Consider the following 23,555-nt stretch of genomic DNA (forward strand, 5'->3'; position numbering starts at 1 on the left):
TGAGTAAACCTAAATACTCTCAACACGCTGTGAGTATTTTTCGCTGCTCAATAACCGAAGAAATTCCTCAGAACATGTTGTAATCATTTAAGCTTACCCACAACGCGTAAAAAATTCGTACACTGTCCGAATTCGGGTATTGCGAGTAACATATATATTAAATTATATATATATATATATATATACAGGCTGTCTCAGCGAGACCGGTCATTAGACGTTTCTGGGGTTCTGGCGAAAATAAAAATTTGAGAATTCAGACTTAAGTATTATCAATTACGATCTCTTCGTCTAAAATATTTTCAGATTTCTTGCACTTCCGGTTATACCGGAAGTCGCCACCAACTTATTTTTTTTAAATGGAACACCCTGTATACTTTTACATATTTGGATTTGTCTGTTTTCAAGGTTTATAAATAACTTTACTTTTTGCAATTTGATTCGATCGTTCTCGAGTTATTCGAATTTTTCTAGAAAAATCTGCTCCAGCAGACATTTGTTCAAAAAATCAGAAAACACTCAATTTTTGGGATATCAATTTAGGATTGAGAACATGCTTAAGCAACATGATGGAGTATGTTTTGGTGCCAAGAACTGCGGTCTAGAACGTTTGATCACTTTACTATGACACGTTAACTTTTCAAAATTTGGAAGTACCATAACTTCATTTTTTTAAATGGCACCCCCCATATTTTATTTTTTAGTCGTCTTCGTTGTCTCATTCTACATCTTTTATATCCCATATGGCCCATACCTAATATTAATAGTTTGGGAGATAATTAGGGTTTTTTGACATATCATATGGATATTTAGCCTAGTGTGCCATGAAAAACAAGCCTTCTCAATGAGTTCTTGTCAAAGACTCACTTGTTTACGTCACTTGATGTATGTGAGCTAATAATTATCTGTTATGTCCCTTAATATTAGTACTGAAACGAGTTAAAATCGATAACAATAACGAAAGTAATATTTATACAAATCAAGAAATTCTTAATTTATTTTTTTTGCATGAAAAGCACGACAAAGTTCGTAGTATAATTCCCAGATCTTCTTTGGCAGCTCGAATTGAGGTGTTGGGACTGGGCTCGAAATAAGCCAAGGTATTCACCTCTTCCGTTGCATTATCTACTACATTTTTTGGTCAGTTTAACAAGTGATTAATTCGTCCAAAATGCAAAAATTTGCTTCTATTCCTCTAAATTTACCTTTTGTCATCGGAGATAAATGTGGATAATTTTCATTAAACATTCTGCAAGTTCTACTAAGAACTTTGTCGCACTTTTCGTGCACAAAAAATAAATTATGGATTTCTTCATTTGTATAAACATTATTTACGTTATTAATATCCATTTTAACTGGTTTTAGACTCACAAGCATCAAACAACCTAAATTAGACTTTGACGTTTATCAATAAGTCATTAAACATTTGTTTTCCATGGCACACTAGGTTAATATCCATATGATATGTGAGCATTTTTCAAAAAACCCTAATTATTTCTCAAACTATTAATGTTAGGCATAGGACTTATGGAATATAAAAGATGTAAAATGAGACGCCGAAGACGACTAAGTAATAAAATATGGGGGGTGCCATTTAAAAAAATGAAGTTATGGTGCTTCCAAATTTCGAAAAGTTAACGTATCATAGTAAAGTGACCAAACGATCTAGACAGCCGTTCTCGGCACCAAAACATACTCCATCATGTTGTTTAAGCATGTTCTGAATCCTAAATTGATATCTCAAAAATTGACCGGCGAGACGATAGCAACAAACCACTCAGCAACAAACTTTTTCCTTTATATTTCCACCTACTTCTAGGGCCCATATCTTTGTTATCTAGAAAGATAGCGAAAAACTAAGTACACGGTTGGAAAGCTTGGTCTTTTCTCTATTATAAACCGAGTTTTCGTCCGCCGATATGTTGATAATAAGAGCATGAAAAAATAAGAAACGGCGCGCTGCATTCAATTTACCTCAAAATTACCAAACTTCACGGCCTTGTGCAGCCGTTATCAGATGGAAATTTAATAAATGGTTTACATATTCGGCAAGAGCTGACCTTGGACTATCTTATTCCGAGTTTTAGTCCGTCAATATCTGTCGGAGTCTGTAAAAAAAACGCTCCTGAAAAGGAGCCTACAGTTGGCAACAAACTTTACTTTTGTATTTCCATCTATGTACTTTTCGGATGGATATCTTTGTTATTTATAACACTAGCGAAAAACTAAGTACACGGTTGGAAAGCTTGGTCGTTTCTCTATCATAAACCGAGTTTTCGTCCGCCGATATGTTGATAATGAGAGCAAGAAAAAATAAGAAACGTCGCGCTGCCACGAATTTTTGCCGCGGCTAAACCACGCTTGGGTCAATAACTCTCTTATATGACGGGGAGAAAACTCTAGAACTATATTCATCTTATGGGAAATTTTCTGCTCTTTTCATCGGTATATAACACATCTCAATCACACGTTTGCACAATCGTTTTTCAGCCCAGCAACAAACTTTTCCCTTGTATTTCCGTCTACTTTTCGGGCCAACATTTTCGTTATCTAGAAAGATAGCGAAAAACTAAGCACACGGTTGGAAAGCTTGGTCTTTTCTATATCTTAAACCATGTTTTCGTCCGCCGATATATTAATAATAAGAGCAGAAAAAAATAAGAAACGACACACTGCATTTAAATCACCTCAAAATTGCTCCACTTAGGCTGTGTGCAGCCGTTATCAACCTACCGATAGCCTACAGACAACCTGGTAGCAGAACGCAATCACTTCTTATCCTAACTTTCTTATTTGATGAAGGAAAAATTGGGACAAAGTTTTACCCGAGAGAGAATCCTAACTTCATTTCATGTTGACAGATAATTTTTCATTCACTCTTAATTTATTTAAAATCATTTAAAAACATATACATAAGTACGAAGGCTTTTACGGCCGGTGTTAATAAAATGTTTGACGTGTCGGATGTCATATTGCAACCGTCTTCAGAAAACAAGTTTGAAGCGAACCCGAAAGTTTCTAGTTCTAGGTCTAGTGTTAGTTCTAGTGATAGTGCTAGTGTTAGTTCTAGTTTTAGTTTTATGTTTAGAAACATGTTAAACTGTTCAAAACGGAAAGATTATTTCATGTTACACCTATATTATCAGAATCTGAAATTGTGTTTTGATGGTTTTGAATCTGGTAACGTTACCAACCTTTGCATTTTAAGTTATTTAGTTTATCAATTTAAAAAACGCGTATGCAAATGCGTAAGCGAAGTGCGTCGCACACCCTTGGAAAGAGCAGAAAATTTCCCATAAGATGAATATAGTTCTAGAGTTTTCTCCCCTTCATATAAGAGAGTTATTGACCCAAGCGTGGCTTACCCGCGGCAAAAATTCGAGGTTTAGGTAGTTCATAGTCAGAAAAAAGGATTGTGTAAACGTGTGATCACGGTGTTTCACACATCGTTGGAAAGAGCAGGAAATTTCCCATAAGCTGAATATAGTTGTAGAGTTTTCTCCCTGTCAAATAGGAAAGTTATTAGTGCAAGAAATGTTTGCGTGTTTTCATCGGTAGGGGCTTTTTCAGGTGCGGACGAAAACTCGGAATAAGATAGTCCAAAGTCAGCTCTTTCCGAATATGTAGGCCATTTATTGAATTTCCATCTGGTAACGGCTTCACAAGGACGTGAAGTTTGGTAATTTTGAGGTAAATTAAATGCAGCGCGACGTTTCTTATTTTTTCTTGCCCTTATTATCAACATATCGGCGGACGAAAACTCGGTTTAAGATAGAGAAACGACCAAGCTTTCCAACCGTGTGCTTAGTTTTTCGCTATCTTTCTAGATAACCAAAATGTTGGCCCGAAAAGTAGACGGAAATACAAGGGGAAAGTTTGTTGCTGGGCTGATAAACGATTGTGCAAACGTGTGATTGAGATGTGTTATATACCGATGAAAAGAGCAGAAAATTTCCCATAAGATGAATATAGTTCTAGAGTTTTCTCAACGTCATATAAGAGAGTTATTGACCCAAGCGTGGTTTAGCCGCGGCAAAAATTCGTGGCAGCGCGACGTTTCTTATTTTTTCTTCCTCTCATTATCAACATATCGGCGGACGAAAACTCGGTTTATGATAGAGAAACGACCAAGCTTTCCAACCGTGTACTTAGTTTTTCGCTAGTGTTATAAATAACAAAGATATCCATCCGAAAAGTACATAGATGGAAATACAAAAGTAAAGTTTGTTGCCAACTGTAGGCTCCTTTTCAGGAGCGTTTTTTTTACAGACTCCGACAGATATTGACAGACGAAAACTCGGAATAAGATAGTCCAAGGTCAGCTCTTGCCGAATATGTAAACCATTTATTGAATTTCCATCTGATAACGGCTGCACAAGGCCGTGAAGTTTGGTAATTTTGAGGTAAATTGAATGCAGCGCGCCGTTTCTTATTTTTTCATGCTCTTATTATCAACATATCGGCGGACGAAAACTCGGTTTATAATAGAGAAAAGACCAAGCTTTCCAACCGTGTACTTAGTTTTTCGCTATCTTTCTAGATAACAAAGATATGGGCCCTAGAAGTAGGTGGAAATATAAAGGAAAAAGTTTGTTGCTGAGCGGTTTGTTGCTATCGTCTCGCCGGTCAAAAATTGAGTGTTCTATGACTTTTTGAACAAATGTCCGCTGGAGCAAATTTTTCTAGAATAATTCGAATAACTCGAGAATTGCTGGTTCAAATTGCAAAAAGTAAAGTTATTCATCATGTTGCTTAAGCATGTTCTCAATCCTAAATTGATATCCCAAAAATTGAGTGTTTTCTGATTTTTTGAACAAATGTCTGCTGGAGCAGATTTTTCTAGAAAAATTCGAATAACTCGAGAACGACCGAATCAAATTGCAAAAAGTAAAGTTATTTATAAACCTTCAAAACAGACAAATCCAAATATGTAAAAATATACAGGGTGTTCCATTTAAAAAAATAAAGTAGGTGGCGACTTCCGGTATAACCGGAAGTGCTAGAAATCTGAAAATATTTTAGATGAAGAGAACGTAATTGATAATACTTAAGTCTGCATTCTCAAATTTTTTGTTTGGCCAGAACCCCAGAAACGTCTAATGACCGGTCTCGCTGAGATACCCTGTATACAATTTCTTTGCTTAAAAATCGTCAATCTTGCTTTTATCGATGTAATATCGCCCAAATAAGAATTTTGTGTAGAAATTAGATTTTGAGTTAGGTTAATTTACGTTTAAACTAGCGAAAATTTCCCAAATGTTGGATTAGGTATGGAGAAGGGTGTGGGTCAATTATAAACACAAGCTATAAAAATAAGAATAACTATTTATAGGAACTCAATCTGTTTTTACAATTGATGACTATTGTTTATTCTGTTCTTAAGGTGGTCCCACACGACTGGTGTAATTGGCAAGCGCGCAAATATTTGTGTAAACATTGGCCTTACATTGTTAATTCACGTGTAACATAAAAAATACCTATAACAATGTGAGCTCCCAGACGCTACGCAAGTGTATCCGAGTAGACTAATATATATAGACGGTTCGTTATCGGATGGATACTCATTTGCGATTTCCTCCAGGTCCCGTTGCTCAGCTGGCTTCATAGGGTCGTACTTACATAATCGCAGCTATTCGATAAAATTCGGCCGCCTTATCAAGCTTCTTCGCTGTGCACGATTTGTGGAAAATATACATATCTGGCAAGATTCCCTGGGAGATGACTTTTAGTACGGCCAGATGTTGACATACTACTCTTTGCATGACGCCAGGTGGATTCGATGGATTTGTAACTTTAAATATGCAAAAAAGTTGCCTTTTCGAAACGATACAACCTTACAGCACCTTCCATCTTTTTTGTTTCCGAGTGGAAACGTGCCCATTACACACCCACAAGTACCCATCAATTGCATTTCTACCTTAATCTTTTGAATTTCTCCAAAATAAGGTTTATTATTCTTCTCTTTCAGATTTGACCAAAGGATTTCACGAATAATTCACCCTACGTTATGACCTTTTGATGTTAAAACTTTGTAACTACGAAAGGGATTTTCATCAATAATATGTGTTATTAAGTTCCAAAATAACGTTAAACTAACTAATAATTATCCTAATTATAATATTAAAGTGGTTTGAAGTCTTTTAATAACAAATTTTTATTTAACTCTCATGCTCTCTATTTAAATGCGATAACAGATTATAAACATTTCAAATAGATTTTTAGAATCTATTTGCATCTTATATTCTATTCAATTTCTTTTTTTGAATCTATCTTTGCTCCTATCTGGCGACGCTCTTGTACATAGTTAGACCCACAGTCTATGTAACGACAGGCACTTAGTCATTATGACCTATGCGAGGTTAGCTCCAAATTTTCCTAGTCCCCAATTAGATAGGATTTTACATGTATAGTATTTTGATTATAACAAGAAAACCAGTCAACCGATTTCGATAATCAAAATCTCATTCGAAAACTTAATCTTTGGCCAATACGAAAGTGGAAATGCCCGACTCGAAATCTCTCGCGGGGTCATTTCAATGGCTGTACGCACATAATTAGTAAATTCTGAAATCGGGCATTTCCACCTTCGCATTCATTGCAGATCATACTTTCGACCGAGATTTTGATGACTAAAATTGGTCAATTAGTTATGGAGATAATTGATGTGTTTAATTAATTCGTTTGTTGTGTTTTAATCAAAATCCTTAAATATTTCGAATCGGGCATTTCGACAACAGCATTCAACCAGACACAAACTTTCGATTGAGATATAAAACATTAATAATAATAGTAATAATAATAATAGTTTTATTTCTTAAACATACAAAACATGGTACATTCAATTCGTCAATAAAAAGAGAACAGAAAAGAAATCAACTTCAAGTTCCTCTTCCTCTCCCTCTGCTAGGTAATACCCTGCATCTTACTTTCATAGTATTCTTGAATTGAATAAATTTCATTTTCTATTAGGTGTTTCTTCACTTCTGCTTTAAATTTCTTCTCGTCTAATTGTTTTATTCTTGATGGTAAAGCATTATATAGTTTTATTGAAATATATTTGAAAGTATTTTGTGACTTCTGTACTCTGTGTAAGGGTACCAGTAAATTATTTCCATGTCGTGTACTGGAGTTGTGAGAGTCTATATTTCTTTCCAATGTTTCTCTTTGCGCATGAACATATTGTAGACAAGAAAAAACAAAACAGGATGGTATTGTCTGTATCCTCTATTCCCTAAAATAACCTCTGCAACTTTCTCTATAACCTAATTTTTTAAGTATTCTAATTGCTTTTTTTTACAATTTAGAAATCTCAACCGCTTCACTAGGTGCGCCCCAGGTAAGTATGCCATATATCGCCATACTATGAAAGTACGCAAAATATACATTCCTTATTTCTTCCTCCGGTAAACTTTTGTTAACATTCTTAAACAATACAGTGCCGTTGCCAATTTTCCTTTCAATTTTTTTATGTGGTCCCTCCATGATAGAGTTTCCGATAATGTAACTCCTAGAAACATTGTAGTTTTATCTCTAACCTCCTGGTTTTGTTTTGTGAAGAAGGTAAGTACATGTGTTTTTTCTCTGTTCAGTTGTAGATTATTTACTTCGAACCAATTTTTTGCTTCATTTAATGTTATATTTGTTTTTTTTCTTTTAGGTCTTCTAAGTCTTTAGAACTATTTATGAATGAGGTGTCATCAGCATACAAACACATTGAGTCTGCCTTTATATTTTTTGGTAAATCGTTTAAATATAACAGGAATAAAACAGGTCCGAGCACAGAGCCCTGTGGTATTCCTGTTTCTACTGTTCTCCATTCAGAAATTGTTCCCTTCCAGTGTGTCTGTTGTTATCTATCCTGAAGATATGAAGCAATAAGTTTAATTCCATTTTCATTTATGCCGTATTTTTCTATTTTTTTCAGAAGAATTTGGTGATTCACTGAGTCAAAAGCTTTTCTCAGGTCACAGAAAACTACTTGTGTATAATTTTGCGTATCAAAACCAGTTATTATACTTTGGATTACACTAAGCAGCGCTGATGTTGATTTTTCTTTTTGATATGCATGTTGATATTGTGTTATTAGATTATTATCTTTTATGTGGTCCATGATCCTGTTTTTTATTGCAATTTCAAAGACTTTGGATATTACGGGTATTATTGATATCGGTCTGTAATTACTTTTTCCGTCGACCGTGTATTTATAAGATTTATAAATGTATACAAAATCATTCATTAATGACACCTATTAATAAACGATTTTCTATTAATAAACGATTTTAAGAAAGTCCGACCGAACTAAATAGTAGTCAATTTAATAAATATTCTCCAATGAAATTTGTAATACTGACCCAACCGACCACTATATCTATTCGGTAAGACTACAAAAATAAATTATGACACATTAAAAGTGAGGTTATTTTGCCAGTGACAGAATTGGGAGATTTTTCAACGATGGATTTTCTCTGTTTTGTTGAAAAGACGGTCAACGGAAAAATATTGTAACTAACTCGTATATTAAAATGCGATTAATTATCTCAATAATTAACAAATATCCCGATAATTAATCGCCTTCATTAATAGACTTGTTGGTTAAATAACTATTTTGTAATTCGCTACGGTAATGGAAGCTATAACAGTACTCAAACGGGTACTGTAATGAGACTCCTTACAGCATCCGATGCTGTAATGAGATTTTAGTAACATTTTATGGAACCAGTTAAAGTTGGTGACATTGGGTCATTAATTTTTCTAGTTGTCAATGTGACAATTTTTGTCTATGGATGTTTAAACACGTTCTTAGCATCGAATCTTTCATCGAATACAAAGTCCACAATGATGAGGACATTGACTCTGAGCAATTTCTCTTATTTTGGGAGGTGTACATCAAACATTTTTTTCAGGTGAATATATTTTGTGTTTTGACAGTTTCTAATTGTCAATTCATAGTTTCTATTTTCAAGTGTTCCGGTGTTACCAACTGCTACATACCTATTTCCCTACATTGCCAAAATTTACTTTATTTTTGTTAAAAAAGGTATAAAAACGCGAATTACAAAAAATAGCATAAAAAACACGTTTCATAAGACTTAAAGCACTCATTCATAAAAAAACTCGTGGCTTCGCCACTCGATTTTCAACTTGAATTCGTGCATTTCAAGCGTGTCTTACGAAACTTGTTCTTTAATATACTATTATTATTCGCATCCCCTTGTTTATTGGAGTTACTCTTACATATTTCAGTTCATTTGGAAAAACACCGTCTCTTAAGCATTTATTTAATAGGTTACATAATATTTCCCTTATTATGGGTTCTATATTCTGGAGTAATTTTGTTGTCATTCCATACACATCCTTAGTGTTTGTTTTATTCAAGTTGTTTATTATCCCTTCTATCTCTTCCTCTTCAATTTGTTTTAGTTGTATAGCTTCAACTTGTTCTATTTGTTTGAACTCTATTGGATCTTTTTTTACCATGCTACTTGCTTTCGTTTGTGCTATTTGTACATAGTAGTCGTTTAGGTCGTTTGCCTCTAGATGTGATTCGGTTACTTTCCTTTGCACCAGTTTTCCGGTTTCCTGTTTCACAACATTCCATGCAGCAGCTATCTTATTTTCAGAATTATTCACATAATCTTTGTAAGCTTCTTTTTTTGTTTCATCTATAAGTCTTCTGAGATCTTTCTTTTTAGCCTTATACAGATCCCTGAATTTACTATCCTTCCTAACTTCTGCTACAGTGAAGATTGCATCCAGATTATTCTTCATTCTTCTTAGTTCGTCCGAATCCATTTTTGTATAAATTGTATTTGTTTTATCTTTTTTTATGATTTCACGAAAAGCCGACTTACAACACGATGTAACTATGCTATGAAACACAGTATAGCTGGTTTGGGCATCAGCTCTTTGATCTTTTATTCTAGTCCAATCACTTCTTTTTAATAGATTTTTGAACTGTTCTACTGTTACCTTATTTATTAGTCTTGTTTTAATTTTTTCTTACAATTAGTTGTTTCTTTATGCTCCAGAACGATGCTTGCTTCTTGGGCCAGATGATCACCCAAATGCCAGTTTAATGTTCTTTCCATTGCGACTATTGCGAATCTGTTTATGAAGATGTTATCTACACATCTGCTTCCGTTTACCCTTGATGGTTGATTAAAAATAGGTTTAAGTCCGTATTCTAACATAATGGCTAACAACTCCTCATTAATTATTGATTTTTCATTGATACATATATTGTAATCCCCCATTATAAATATATTTTTTAAATTTTGTTTTGCTATTACGAAGTGTAAAATTTCTTCCATTTTTCCCAAAAATTCTCTATAATCTCCATCTTGTGAGTGATACACGACTAAAAAAATGGAATTCAGTACTGGGATTTTAACTGCGCAAAGTTCAATGTTTTTTTCTTTAATGTATTGGTCTAAATCAATTGATTCAGAAGAGTATTCTTCATCTATCAATAGTAAAACTCCTCCTCTTGAAAAAACTTTCCTACAGTTGCACGATCCAACATAATAACCTGGAAAACTTAAAATTTTTATCTCTTCTTTCGTCATCCAGTGCTCAGTGATCGCTATTATATTTATTCCTGTTTTTGTGGTAAGTGTGTATTGTAGTTGGTTTATTTTGTTTTTTAAGCCCTGTATATTAATGTTTACTATCTCTATTTGTTTTTTGAATTTATTTTTGTTTATGTTTAAGTTTGTATAATAATCACTTGATTGATTTAGTTTGCGTTCTATTTCACAGGTTTTCTGTTGTAAATCTTTTCTAAAAAACGGTTCACTCTGACACCTGATGGCCATAAATCTGGTTGTTTAGTGGTTTCCAAGTACTGATTTGGTAGTGAGATTTTATATGAAGCATATTCATCTGGTCTTTTTGCTGTAATTCGTTCGCATCTTACATTGCTAATACTTTTACTTTGCAGGTAATTTTTTACTTCTTCTTCGGTTGTGTTGGGTTGTAAACCGCAAACATGTAAGTGCACATATTGCTCTACACCCTTTAGTGAAGTATTTGTTGCAGTTCCTCTTATTGTATGTAACGACGACTTACGTTTTTTATATGATACAAACGTAAAGTCGGTTTCTATTCCTGACTTGATTTGTTTTTCTTCTCCATCATTTTTTTAAATTTCAGCAGCTTGGGAATTACGAGATGCTATATCAGAGTATTTGCACAGTAAAAAATGGATGTAAAAATACATTATACTACATTAAACTACAAGATTGACTTATGAAATAATACATAAATTAACAACGTAATTTTCGAAATCCAGTTAATACCAAGTAAAATGACAGGAAATTAGTATATTTACAAAATATTACATTTTTTTAATATGAATTACACAAAGCATTGTAAACTATTGGAAAAACCTGTAAATAAATGGAAAATCAAGTAAAATAATGTAAATGTATTTAATAAATTGGGAAATCATGTAATATTGTTAAAAATTACTATTACGAACATGTAAAATACGGGATGGCCCCACCACTTTCTGCGTTCAGTCGGTCGAATAGCGTTGCAACTACGCACAACGCGTTGACATCATTGTGCCGAGTACAGTCTAATAACGTATGAATCGCCGAACGTTATACGCGCTCTCTTATAATAATAATAATAAACCACTTTAATCTGTCCATTTAGTGTTTGGTTGTTTGGTGCCCTTTAGTACGTATACAGGTGTACACAAAGTTTTTGTGTTCCAAGTTTGCCGTCTGTTAAAATTGTAAAAGTTTACACTTTTTTCACTATTCTTTTAATGCTTTTGTACTGTAAAACATTATAACAATTGTGGAAAAACTATTGGCTTTCATAATTTGGACATAAAACGAATTTGGATAAGTAGAACTTCCATAATGACATTCATATTTTTACATTTATTTAAGCTTAAAATTATGTAAATGTACAGGGCTGAATAATGAATTATTACATAGCAGACGAACTACAATATTCATAGCACAAGTAATTTTACATATAAATATAGCCATTTTTACGTATTAATACGTGTACATTACCTGGGTTAAGAAGTAAAATTACATCAATCACAAACGAAAAGTACAAACAGAAATGGAAAATGCGCTTGTTTAGATATGTATTTATTTTGCTATTACATACGTGTAACTTTTTACATGAATATCTATGGCAATAAATTACCAGTACTGGACCATGTAATTATTTTTTACTGTGTGGGTTTAATTATTTTATACTCCGGTCTTTGAACTTTCTCATTTTTTTCATTTTTTGTTTGGTCAGTATTTTGTTTTGTAACACGTTCTTCTTTCGAGGGCTGATTTTCTTGCTTCGTACCAGGTGGTGGACTTTTTAAATTGGTGTTTATCAGCCGTATATCTCCATCTTTTGAATTCATTTCTGAACTTGATACAGTTTATTAAAGTTCATTAAAATCCGTCAAACTGTTCTCTAATTATAGTCGATTTATTTTAAATTAATTTTTTAGCACGAGTGTTCACACGTGCATAAACAACGAGCCGAAGACGGTGTCATTCCGAGGGCTGTATAAACTTAGCGGGAGAGAATTGAAATCGAGCATTTTGTGATTTCGATAGAAAACACTATGACGAATCGAGTGACGTATAGATCTTGATCATCGGGTACATTGTTTACGAGTTATCACCACTTAAATAAGGTCAATTTTGTGTTATTTTCGTGTATCTTCGCATTATTTTGGCGTTTTATCGAAATTCGAAAGAGTTTTCAAATCGGGCATTTCTACTTTCGTATTGGCCAAGGATTAAGCTTTCGAATGAGACATTGTTTATCGAAATCGGTTCACTGGTTCTCATGTTATAATCAAAATACTATATGTACATGTAAAATGCTATTTAATTGGGGGCTAACTTCACATAGGTGTCATTATGAATAATTATGTTGTAATCTCAACAAGTTTAGTGAAAATAACTTTTTGTAATTCGCTACGGTAATGGAAGCTATAACAGTACTCAAACGGGTGCTGTAATGAGACTCTTTACAGCATCCGATGCTGTAATGAGATTTTAGTAACATTTTATGGAACCAGTTCAAGTTGGTGACATTGGGTCATTAATTTTTCTAGTTGTCAATGTGACAATTTTTGTCTATGGATGTTTAAACACGTTCTTAGCATCAAATACAAGGTCCACAATGATGAGGACATGGACTCTGAGCAATTTCTCTTATTTTGGGAGGTGTACATCAAACATTTTTTTCAGGTGAATATATTTTGTGTTTTGACAGTTTCTAATTGTCAATTCAAAGTTTCTATTTTCAAGTGTTCCGGTGTTACTAACTGCTACATACCTGTTTCCCTACATTGCCAAAATTTACTTTATTTTTGTTAAAAAAAAGTATAAAAACGGGAATTACAAAAAATAGCATAAAAAACACGTTTCATAAGACTTAAATCACTCATTCATTAAAACTAAATTCAACTTGAATTCGTGCATTTCAAGCGTGTCCGACGAAACTTGTTTTTTAATATACTATTTTATTTTGTGCGTGGGTACAAATTAAACAATTTGAGGTTAGGATTTAATACGAAAATACATGGTTAACATTGCTTGTGTTGTCAGTTGTAATTGTCATTTGGTTAAATGCACAGTTTGTTGCCATCGTCACACGGGTTATTTTTTTATTATTATTTTGTAATCATGTACACGTCTTGTTTAATATTAATTTTTAATTAATTAACTATTTTAACTTAAGTAAGGTACTATTAAATAAGCTATTATACTTATTTATCATTTATATTTACAATATAAAGATATTTCAGTCGTTTGACATATCAATTGATACACAATCTATTAACATAATAGTATATTAAAAAACAAGTTTCGTAAGACACGTTTGAAATGCACGAATTCAAGTTGAAAAACGAGTGGCGAAGCCACGAGTTTTTTAATGAATGAGTGCTTTAAGTCTTATGAAACGTGTTTTTTATGCTATTTTTTGTAATTCGCGTTTTTATCCTTTTTTTTCTCAAAAATAAAATAAATTTTGACAATGTAGGAAAATAGGTATGTAGCAGTTGGTAACACCGTAACACTTGAAAATAGAAATTTGAATTGACCAATAGAAACTGTCAAAACACAAACGTATTCACCTGATAAAAATGTTTGATGTACACCTCCCAAAATAAGAGAAATTGCTCAGAGTTCAATGTCCTTAACATTGTGGACCTTGTATTCAAAGTTAAGAACGTGTTTAAACATCCATAGACAAATATTGTCACATTGACAACTAGAAAAATTAATGACCCAATGTCACCAACTTGAACTGGTTCCATAAAATGTTACTAAAATCTCATTACAGCATCGGATGCTGTAAGGAGTCTCATTACAGCACCCGTTTGAGTACTGTTATAGCTTCCATTACCGTAGCGAATTACAAAAAGTCTATTAACACACATTTGGTAGAAACAATTCTATCTAACGACAGGTAATTATTGTCGTTATGCATTGATAGCCTAAGAAATAAGGTTTTCATGCGTAAATATGTTGTAATCTCAACAAGTTTAGTGAAAATAACTTTTTATTTTGTGCGTGGGTATAAATTAAACAATTTCAGGTTAGGATTTAATACGAAAATGCATATTTAACATTGCTTTGAAGTTCCAAAAAGAAACGTCAAATCGTAACTTTAAAGTGATTTTTCGGTAAGTACTACACTTTTCCGCACTTTTTTTTATCATTAACACAGCTTTTGAGTCATTTCCTACCGATTAAAAAAAAATCATCGATTTTTAAGAGGGACAGGTATTCTTTAATTATTCCCTTTAATAATGTCCACCTGTTATATTCTCTTAATAAATTCAAAATAAGTTAATAATATTCACCTGTTATATTCTCTTAATAAATTCAAAATAAGTAAAATTTCCATAATAATTTATTCATAAAACAATTTACCGTAATAAAATTGCCTATAATAACACACGTTTTAAATTTAATACTACCAAAACTTTGTCCTAACAAAGTTTTATTAAAAAACACCTGAAAATTATCCTTTCTATTACTCTATAAATGTATCTACCCGCGTCGAAAATGACATTTTTCTTAAAGAATATCTAAAAATGTCCGAGAAAGGTTATCATAAAGATTTTTTTTCTGCAAACATAGTTTTGATGAAAATATCAGGAATTTGGTCTTTTTTGAATCGAGATAAAACCACACGACATCTACATGTAACAATCACGCTGATTTTTATATTTTTCTTACAAATTATAACCAGTTGCGATGAAACTTATCTTCTCAAATACGTTTACCACCGTTTAGATTTACTTATTCCACATATCGGAATTATGCTAACTCATTTCTTGGGTAATATAAAGATTTTTATTTTTTTCATGAATCGGGAAAAAATAGTTAAACTGATGGATGAAGTCGAAGATAGTCGTTTCAATTACAATTTTCCACCTGAAATTGATGGTTATAAAATTGCTCAAGGTAATAAAATGGTAGCGAGAGGCGCAATTTTATTTTTTTTGGGAATTTCAACCGGTGTTGCTCTATCAAGGGTGATCCCCATCTTAACATACACCGTTTGGAAACTTGACACTTATAATATAACTTGCGAAGAAATTTTTCCGTTCTTATTAAGAACGCCGTTTCCTACAACATCAACACTGGGCTGTGTGGGAGCGATTAATTATATTAACGTTATTATTATCGCTTATGCGTATCAAATGATATGTAAGGTTATTTCTCGTTTTAAATAATGACTTTTGACAAATCAGAACAACCAACTAATAAAGGTAACTAAAAGTGTACTATATTCAAAAATTTATCTTATTTCATTATAATTTTAACGTTTTTAACTATTTTTAGGTTATAAAATAATTGTTAATAGAATATTAATAATAATAATTTAAAAAATTATTTTAACATAAAAAGTATTCTATGTTATAACGTTGGTCATTCTGAATTGTGTGTTATAAAACGTCAAGATGACAATCCCAAATTTTATTTATTGAATTAAAATCAATTTCTTTTCTTTTAGGTTGTGATGTTATGTACGTTACCTGCTTAATTTGCTTAAAATCGCATATGAGCATATTGAAGAAAGGCTTCGAAACCATCCGTATAAGATGTCTAAGAGAATTGAACTTAAAATTGGATTCCAGGGAACATTTAAATGATTCCGACATCAAGCAACTTGTTGATATGATGAATTTCGAAATGAAAAAGTTCACGTTACATTTACAATCGATAATTAAGTGTGAACCTTTCGATAAATAAATTAAAATGTTAATAAACTCAGTTTTGCAGAAACATTCAAATAATAGAAGAAATCTACAACAAAATAATACTTTTGCAAGTTTTAACAGTCGGTTTTATGATGGTTTGTTGTCTTTATATGATGTCAACGGTTGGCATGTTTTCAACAACTTTTGTAGCTCAATTTATTTATTTATTTGCTTTAACAACTCAAGTTACCTTATATTGTTGGTTCGGTAATGAAATTACTGTTGCTGTATGTTATAAAAATTACACATTTAAGTTATTTTAAACGTTTTCATTTAACTTTAGGGTTCAGAAATACCAACGAGTATTTATCAAGGTGACTGGTTATCCACAACAACTGGTTTTAAAAGAAGTATGATGATTAATATGTTACGTTTAAATAGAGATATTCATCTTACAGTTGGTAAATTTTCTCCTCTAACAATTGCAACATTAGTTAGTGTAAGTTAATACAAAGTTATAATGATAATGTTATTTGTAATGATTTTATTTTGTAGATTTTTAGAGGATCTTATTCCTATTTTGCTGTCTTGAGGAATGTGGAGAATTAAAAATTAAAAAAAGGCAGCTTAAAGAATTTATTTCGGTGAAATTAATTTTTAGTGAATACAATAAATAGATACATACACTTTTTTAGTTGATTTCTTAATTACTCCCTCATTTTTTGGCTCTGTAACAGTGCGAAATAAGAGTATGAACCTCTAAATATCTAAAAATACGCAAAAAGTAAATTAAAACGTAGATATTTAGATTTATTTACAGCAACTAAGGTAGCAAGAGTTAAAGGTGAAAATTTTCCGATTGTTATGCATAAATTTCTTTGCATACGGGCCATATTTATTAACATTCCTTTACGAAAACTTGAAGTAGCAGTGATCCAATCTGATTTATAAATTGCCAAAGGGACAGTTGCTCCCTACAAATTCATTTACGATTTAATGTTTAACCATGAAAATATGTTCTTACCGTCAATGTTATTTCATTTCCGATCCAACAATAAAGTGTTACTTGTATACAGGGTTACTGGTACATAAACGTGAATATTGAAATACGTTGTTCTAGAGCTCATTTGTAATTGATTAAGCCAAATATGCCTTATGCAAAGCTGAATAGTTTAGGAGTTATTTCAATTTTTTGTTTTTTGTACAAGTTCAGTACATACTCTTACAAATCTTGAAATTTAGAGAGTAATAATAGTTTCTTTGGCAATGTATTGACTTCTCTGAATAGATTACACTCTAATACACATTTTAAGTTGAAAAAAAATTTAAATATTTCGATGCTTTAAAAATATAGGGTGTGAAATATTCGCTTTTAAGTTAATTTTTAAATAGTATGTTCATTTACGAGCGTTTATTTCAAAATTTTGATAATACATTTAGCGTACCAATTATTGTAAAAACTTCTCTGTTTTCTTACATTTCGAATAAGGTATTAAGCATGGCAAAATGTCTTTCTAATTACCCAATAATAAGATACCAAGTGGCGCGAATACAATTTTGACAACCTATCCAAAGTTAATAAAAGTCAAAATCGATTACACCTACTATTTATTGTTGCTTATTGGAACTAAAACATAACGTTAATTCAAACAACCATAAAAAATTAAGCAACTAACATTAAAAAAAAATTAACACAATCATGTGACATAACTTCTAACTCTAACTCAAAAAAATTCAGCGCGAAACACAGTTGAACCTTACCGTTGGTTTCTTATTGGTAATATGCAAAACGACCTTTTTTCATTCTGAATAAATACTTAACTCATACCTATTAGTAAAAATTATCAGTTGGTTCCTTATTACAAGAGGGGGTCCAATTACAAGTCTGCTTCAAAAATTGCACCTCTATTCCTAATACATGCTCGAGCCCTTTTTCTTATTTCCGACCTTGTTATTTTATTTGCAATTGTAGTTCATAAAACATTTGCTTCATTTTGGATTCTCTCTATTAATTCATCCCTAGTATTGATTTGTGTTGCATACACTTTTCCTTCATGTGCCCCCACACATAAAAATCTAGGGGCGTCAAATCAGGACTTGCAGGCCATGGAATTGGACCTCCTCTCCCAATACAGCGGTTAGGAAATAATTCATTTAATGAATTTCGCACATTTTGTGAATAGTGCGCAGGGCAGCCATCATGTTGGAAAACCATGTTATTCCTGTTTTCTAAAGGTACACGGTCCAGCATTTAAATGATCGGGAAAAAAATGAGGACCAATCAAATTATTTCCAATGAGCCGCATCCACACATTCACACTAAATTTTCTTTGGTTGCTCGTTTCCTTCGTTAGATGAGGATTTTCGTCAGTCCAATAATGTAAATTATGAAAATTTGTTATACCTTCTCTGTTAAACCTCGATTCGTCGGTCCATAAAATCCTTCTCAAGAAATATTCATCCTGAATGTCAGCATTTAAAAGAAACCGGCAAAATTGAATCCTTCGTTCAGGATCGCCGTCTTCAAGTGCCAGGACAGGTGTGTAATGATAAAGATGGTTGCCTATTTGTCGAAGAGTTGACCAGACTGTCCATTGTGATATCCCCAAATTAGTAGCGACGCCGACGTTTCTTGTACTGGATGTGGGTGCTTCATCGAATGTTTCCAACATGTTTCCACATTGGGTAGGTTGTCAAAATTGTGCTCGCACTAATTGTTATCTTATTATTGGCTAATTGGAAAGACATTTTGCCATGCTTCATACCTCATTCGAAAGGTAACAAAACAGAGAAGTTTTTACAATAATTTGTATGCTGAATATATCATCGAAATTTTGAAATAGACGCTCATGAATAAACACTTTGTTTGAAAATTAACTTAAAAACCGAATATTTCACTTCCTGTATTTTTAAACCATCGAAATATTTACAGTATTTCTTGACTTTAAATGTGTATTAGGATGTAATCTATCCAGAGAAGTCGATACATTGCCAAAGAAACTATTATTACACTCTAAATTTCAAGATTTGTAAGAGTATGTACTGAACTTGTACAAAAAGCAAAAAATTGAAATATTTTCTAAATCATTCACTTTTCTATAAGGCATATTTAGCTTAATCAATTACAAGTGAGCTCTAGAACAACGTATTTCAATATTCACGTTTATGTACCAGTCGCCCTGTAGAAACAGCCATGAAATACAATAATTGGTGAAGAAAAGCTCCCGAAATGATATTTAACTAAAAGTACAATATATATTAATGATGAGGTGCTATTTCGAAAAATAAAAAAACTTACACTTGACATCATGTACAAAGAACAAACTCCCAAAGCCATCATAACGACTACTTGCATTAACACTATTATATTAAATATTTCTTCAATTTTTCTCAAATAACCTAAAAATTAAAATTTAAAGCAAAATGACCTTGAAAAAAATCTAGGAATTTTAGATAAATTTTTAATTAAGGTGGTATAACTAAGTACTTTAATTTGAATATATTTATTTATATCAATTTATGTATTTAACTTATTTAAACTATCTATAAATGGTACCGTATAATTAATTATAAGTGTTTGCTGAGTCGTTTCATTTCATGTTCCATTAATCGATCTAAAGAATGTTTATTATTTTCCAAATTATTCTCCGTTAAATTAAGTTTACGTAAAGCTCGTGTTCTTATCGTTTCAAAAGCACCTTTTACAATTAAAATATGAGATTCCAAACAAACCAAAATAACCACGTACAGATTATCGATTACTAAAAATGAAAAATGATTTAATTTTAAACTATTATAATTGTTAATAATTATAAAATAGTATGCCGCTATCTATTAATACTTTCATTAACTTAATGTTTCTTGAAAGTTTATTTAAATATAGTCTTATTTAATATTTTCCTGTAAATTGCTTTTCTCTACTAAATTATCTAAATGTTATAAATAAATAAAAAATAATATTATTTTTAACATCCTTAGTGTAGCGGCATCTATTATCATTTTAAGTAAGTTTATACAATAACAAACTTTTCGTAATTTTATTAAATATTAATGAATTTTTTACCAACAATTTGCCATCCAAACATTAAAACTGGTGTTCCTTGAAAAATGATGGCCACACAACAATCAAAATAACTTTCCATGCGTAAACGAACTCTTGTTCGATCCGGTAAAATTTCAACGCAAGTAACATTTTCTTGTATCGTTAACAATGTAACTGAAGTAATTGTTCCAACCAAAGGAACACTACAAACCGTCGTAAAAAACGCTAAGATTCCTCTGATCGCAATTCTTTTTCGATCAACAGAGATCTGATATGGGTTATAATCAGCAATCGATTCGTAATCATATCCTTCTTTTTTTAACTCTTCCATTACTTTAATCACTTTATTTCGATAATATAATATGATGTATTTTAAATTCATTAAAATGTGACTCATCACCACTCCTAAATGGTCTAATAATCGTTAAAGATCTCCGTAAACTATCCAAATATCAAAAATATTGTGGTAGGTTCTAAAAAGTTGGCAAGAAATGAAATAAAACCCCATTATTATGTAGTGGAATAATTTGGTTTTTGGATCTTTGTTGAATAACCACCAAAGACCAGCAATTTTTAACATACGGTTGTTAGCCGAAAAAAAATTTTTGTGATAATCAGGCATGATTTAGGTTTTATTCAAATTGAGTTGATTTAGAGAAGTTCCAATGTTTTATAGTGTGATTTATAAAAGCAATTTTCTTTAATAATAAGTCTGGAGTCTTTATGAAATCGGGATGTGATTTGTTTGGAACCTATTTAAGTTAAAAGGGTGTAATTTGAATTGAGTTAAATCGTGTGAATTTGAAAATCTGGATGTTGTTTGCTTTTCGTTATTAATTTTTGTTAAATCAATTAATTTAAATCTGTTTAAAGTAACAAAAATCCTTTTTAATGTTCTACTCCATCGATTATGAAATGTTGATGTAAACCAAGAACCCGCCACCATCATCGTTAAAGCCGTTTTAATTCGATAAATCAAGAGTTGAGACTGTTAGAGACATCTCTCGCTCTCATTGAATCATTCACCATTTAGAATTTAAACGTTAAAAGTTTCAACTCTTTGTTTTTGTGTTCAAACAATAAACTTCTTTCAAAAGTAGAAGTAAAAAGAATCAACTGATAATTATAAATAGAATAAATGATTCAAAATGAATGTTATAATCTTATTTTTGTTTGCAACAATTCTTTTATGCGGTAAGTAAATTTATTTACATTTTTGCGGTAGTGAGTCAATAACATAAAAAAATTGATTATTTTTTTGTTGACCTTCTTCGTTAATTAAATCATACAATTAATGTCTATTTACATTAAGAAAAGGGACCCTTGCAAACCAATTAAAGTTTAAGTCTTATTGAAACTATGACGTCAAAAACTTTTAAAGTGATTTTTCGGTAAGTACTATACTTTTCCGCACTTTTTTTTATCATTAACACATCTTTTGAGTCATTTCCTACCGATTAAAAAAAAATCATCGATTTTTAAGTGGGACAGGTATTCTTTAATTACCTATTCCAAAATACATAAAAAATATTTTGCGTATAAAATAGTCTACGACCACTCGTTTTCAAGATAAATAATACTAAGTAAAATACTGCACACAAACATGTGTATTAAACTATCACTAAAAATCTTAGTAGGCTCCTTTCATTTGTTGATCTTTGCTGTCAAGCGGTCAATAAAAAAATATTTTAGTGCAAAAACCATTATTATAATTTACGTTTAATTAAATCAAAATGGTTCAATACTCAAACGAAGAGATGGCAAACATTCACTTTACGTACGGTAGAGCTGATGGAAATGCCAGAGAAGCACGAAGATTGTGCGCAGAACGATATCCAAATCTACAACTTCCCGGTGAACGAACGTTCGCTTCTATTCATAGAAGATTGTGTGAAACTGGGCGCTTTAATGAAAATCGTTACGACTGTGGAAGATCATGCACTACGAGGACTGTAGAAGTGGAAGAAAGGGTGCTCGATGCAGTAGCTATCAATCCTACGGTAAGCACTAGGAGATTATCGGTACAAGGAAATGTGCCGAAAACCACCGTTTGGGAGGTATTTAAAGATCAGCTACTGCATCCATATTATTTCCAAAAGATGCAAGCCTTAAAACCCACCTATAGCATCCCAAGACTACAGTTCAGTCGTTGGATTATGGAACAATGGCGCCATGACAGAAATTTTCCGGAAAAAATGTTGTTTACCGATGAAGCTGGATTTACCCGCGATGGCGTCATTAACTTCCATAATATCCATATTTGGGCCGACGAAAACCCATACAATGTTTTAGCCACGAAACATCAAGAAAGATTTTGCATTAACGTATGGGTTGGTATTATTGGGGATCATTTAATTGTCTCAACGGTATAAATTATTTGAACGTTTTGCAAAATACCTTGTTTGAACTGATGGAAGAAGTGCCGTATCAAACACGAAGTGAATTGTGATTTATACATGATGGGACTCCTCCTCATTTCAGCGTTCAAGTACGGCAATATTTAAATTAAACCTTCCGTGAAAGATGGATAGGTCGAGGAGCGCCCGTAGCATGGCCCCCACTTTCGCCGGACTTGAATCCCATGGATTTCTTTCTCTGGGGTTACCTTAAATATTTAGTGTATGCAACACCAGTTAGCAATGTTGAAGAGCTAGAACAACGGGTAAGGGGCGGTTGTAACACTATTCGAAACAAACAAGGTATTTTTTGGAAAGTAAGACGTTCATTAATTAAACGAGTGAGATGTTGCATCGACATGGATGGTGGAATTTTTGAACAATTTGTTAAAAATTTAAGCGCTTTTTGTTAATGTTTTAAGTTAAACTTTTTATTTTTGTTAAATTAATATACATGTCTGTGTGCAGTATTTTATTTATTGTTAGTATTATTTATCTTGAAAACGAGTGATCGTAGACCATTTTGTAAGCAGAACATGGGGTGGGTTTGGTAGCGCTACTAGCCACTGCTTGTAGAATAGTTTGCACGCTTGCTTTAGGGTGGGTTAGTGTGGCTTTCTGCGGGGGTGGAGGAAGCGCTCCATCGAGTGTCTGCCTCCTCGTGGCACCACTGGATGTGTGGCTTTCACTACTCCTTTGGGATAAGGGAATTCACTAACTAAATGGCACTCCAACGGCCCTGTCCAAGCTGTCGTGTCGTGGCTAAGGACTTGCACGGAAGGGTAACTGCTGTTTACAGCAACCGTCATACCATGTGCTGGAGTCCAGCTCGAGGGATCTTGGTTTAACCGCCCGGATCAAGAGGAGACAACCTCAGTAAAAACCCCAAAGTCAAGGTGGAACAGCTTATGCCGAAGACTTTTATCGC

At 32.5% G+C, this 23,555-nt stretch overlaps 2 protein-coding genes across 2 annotated transcripts; one reads left to right on the plus strand and one right to left on the minus strand.

Annotated features, from left to right (window-relative positions):
* Positions 1–14,978: 14,978 nt before the first annotated feature.
* LOC111421858 (putative odorant receptor 92a) lies at positions 14,979–16,875 on the plus strand. The gene is made up of 5 exons (XM_023055054.2): positions 14,979–15,695; positions 16,003–16,219; positions 16,272–16,476; positions 16,533–16,688; positions 16,745–16,875. Exons 1-5 carry the CDS (start codon positions 15,077–15,079, stop codon positions 16,796–16,798), a joined length of 1,251 nt encoding a protein of 416 aa, XP_022910822.2. The 5' UTR covers positions 14,979–15,076; the 3' UTR covers positions 16,799–16,875.
* On the minus strand, positions 16,821–20,562 carry LOC111421857 (odorant receptor 43a-like). Its single transcript, XM_071195405.1, has 6 exons — positions 20,253–20,562; positions 19,771–19,950; positions 19,484–19,588; positions 17,214–17,254; positions 17,008–17,163; positions 16,821–16,956 (listed from the first exon to the last, which is right to left on the minus strand). The coding sequence occupies exons 1-6, from the start codon at positions 20,560–20,562 to the stop codon at positions 16,897–16,899; spliced, it is 852 nt and encodes a 283-aa protein (XP_071051506.1). The 3' UTR covers positions 16,821–16,896.
* Positions 20,563–23,555: the final 2,993 nt, after the last annotated feature.

The sequence above is a fragment of the Onthophagus taurus genome, chromosome 1 (assembly GCF_036711975.1).
Source record: "Onthophagus taurus isolate NC chromosome 1, IU_Otau_3.0, whole genome shotgun sequence".
Classification (NCBI taxonomy): domain Eukaryota; kingdom Metazoa; phylum Arthropoda; class Insecta; order Coleoptera; family Scarabaeidae; genus Onthophagus; species Onthophagus taurus.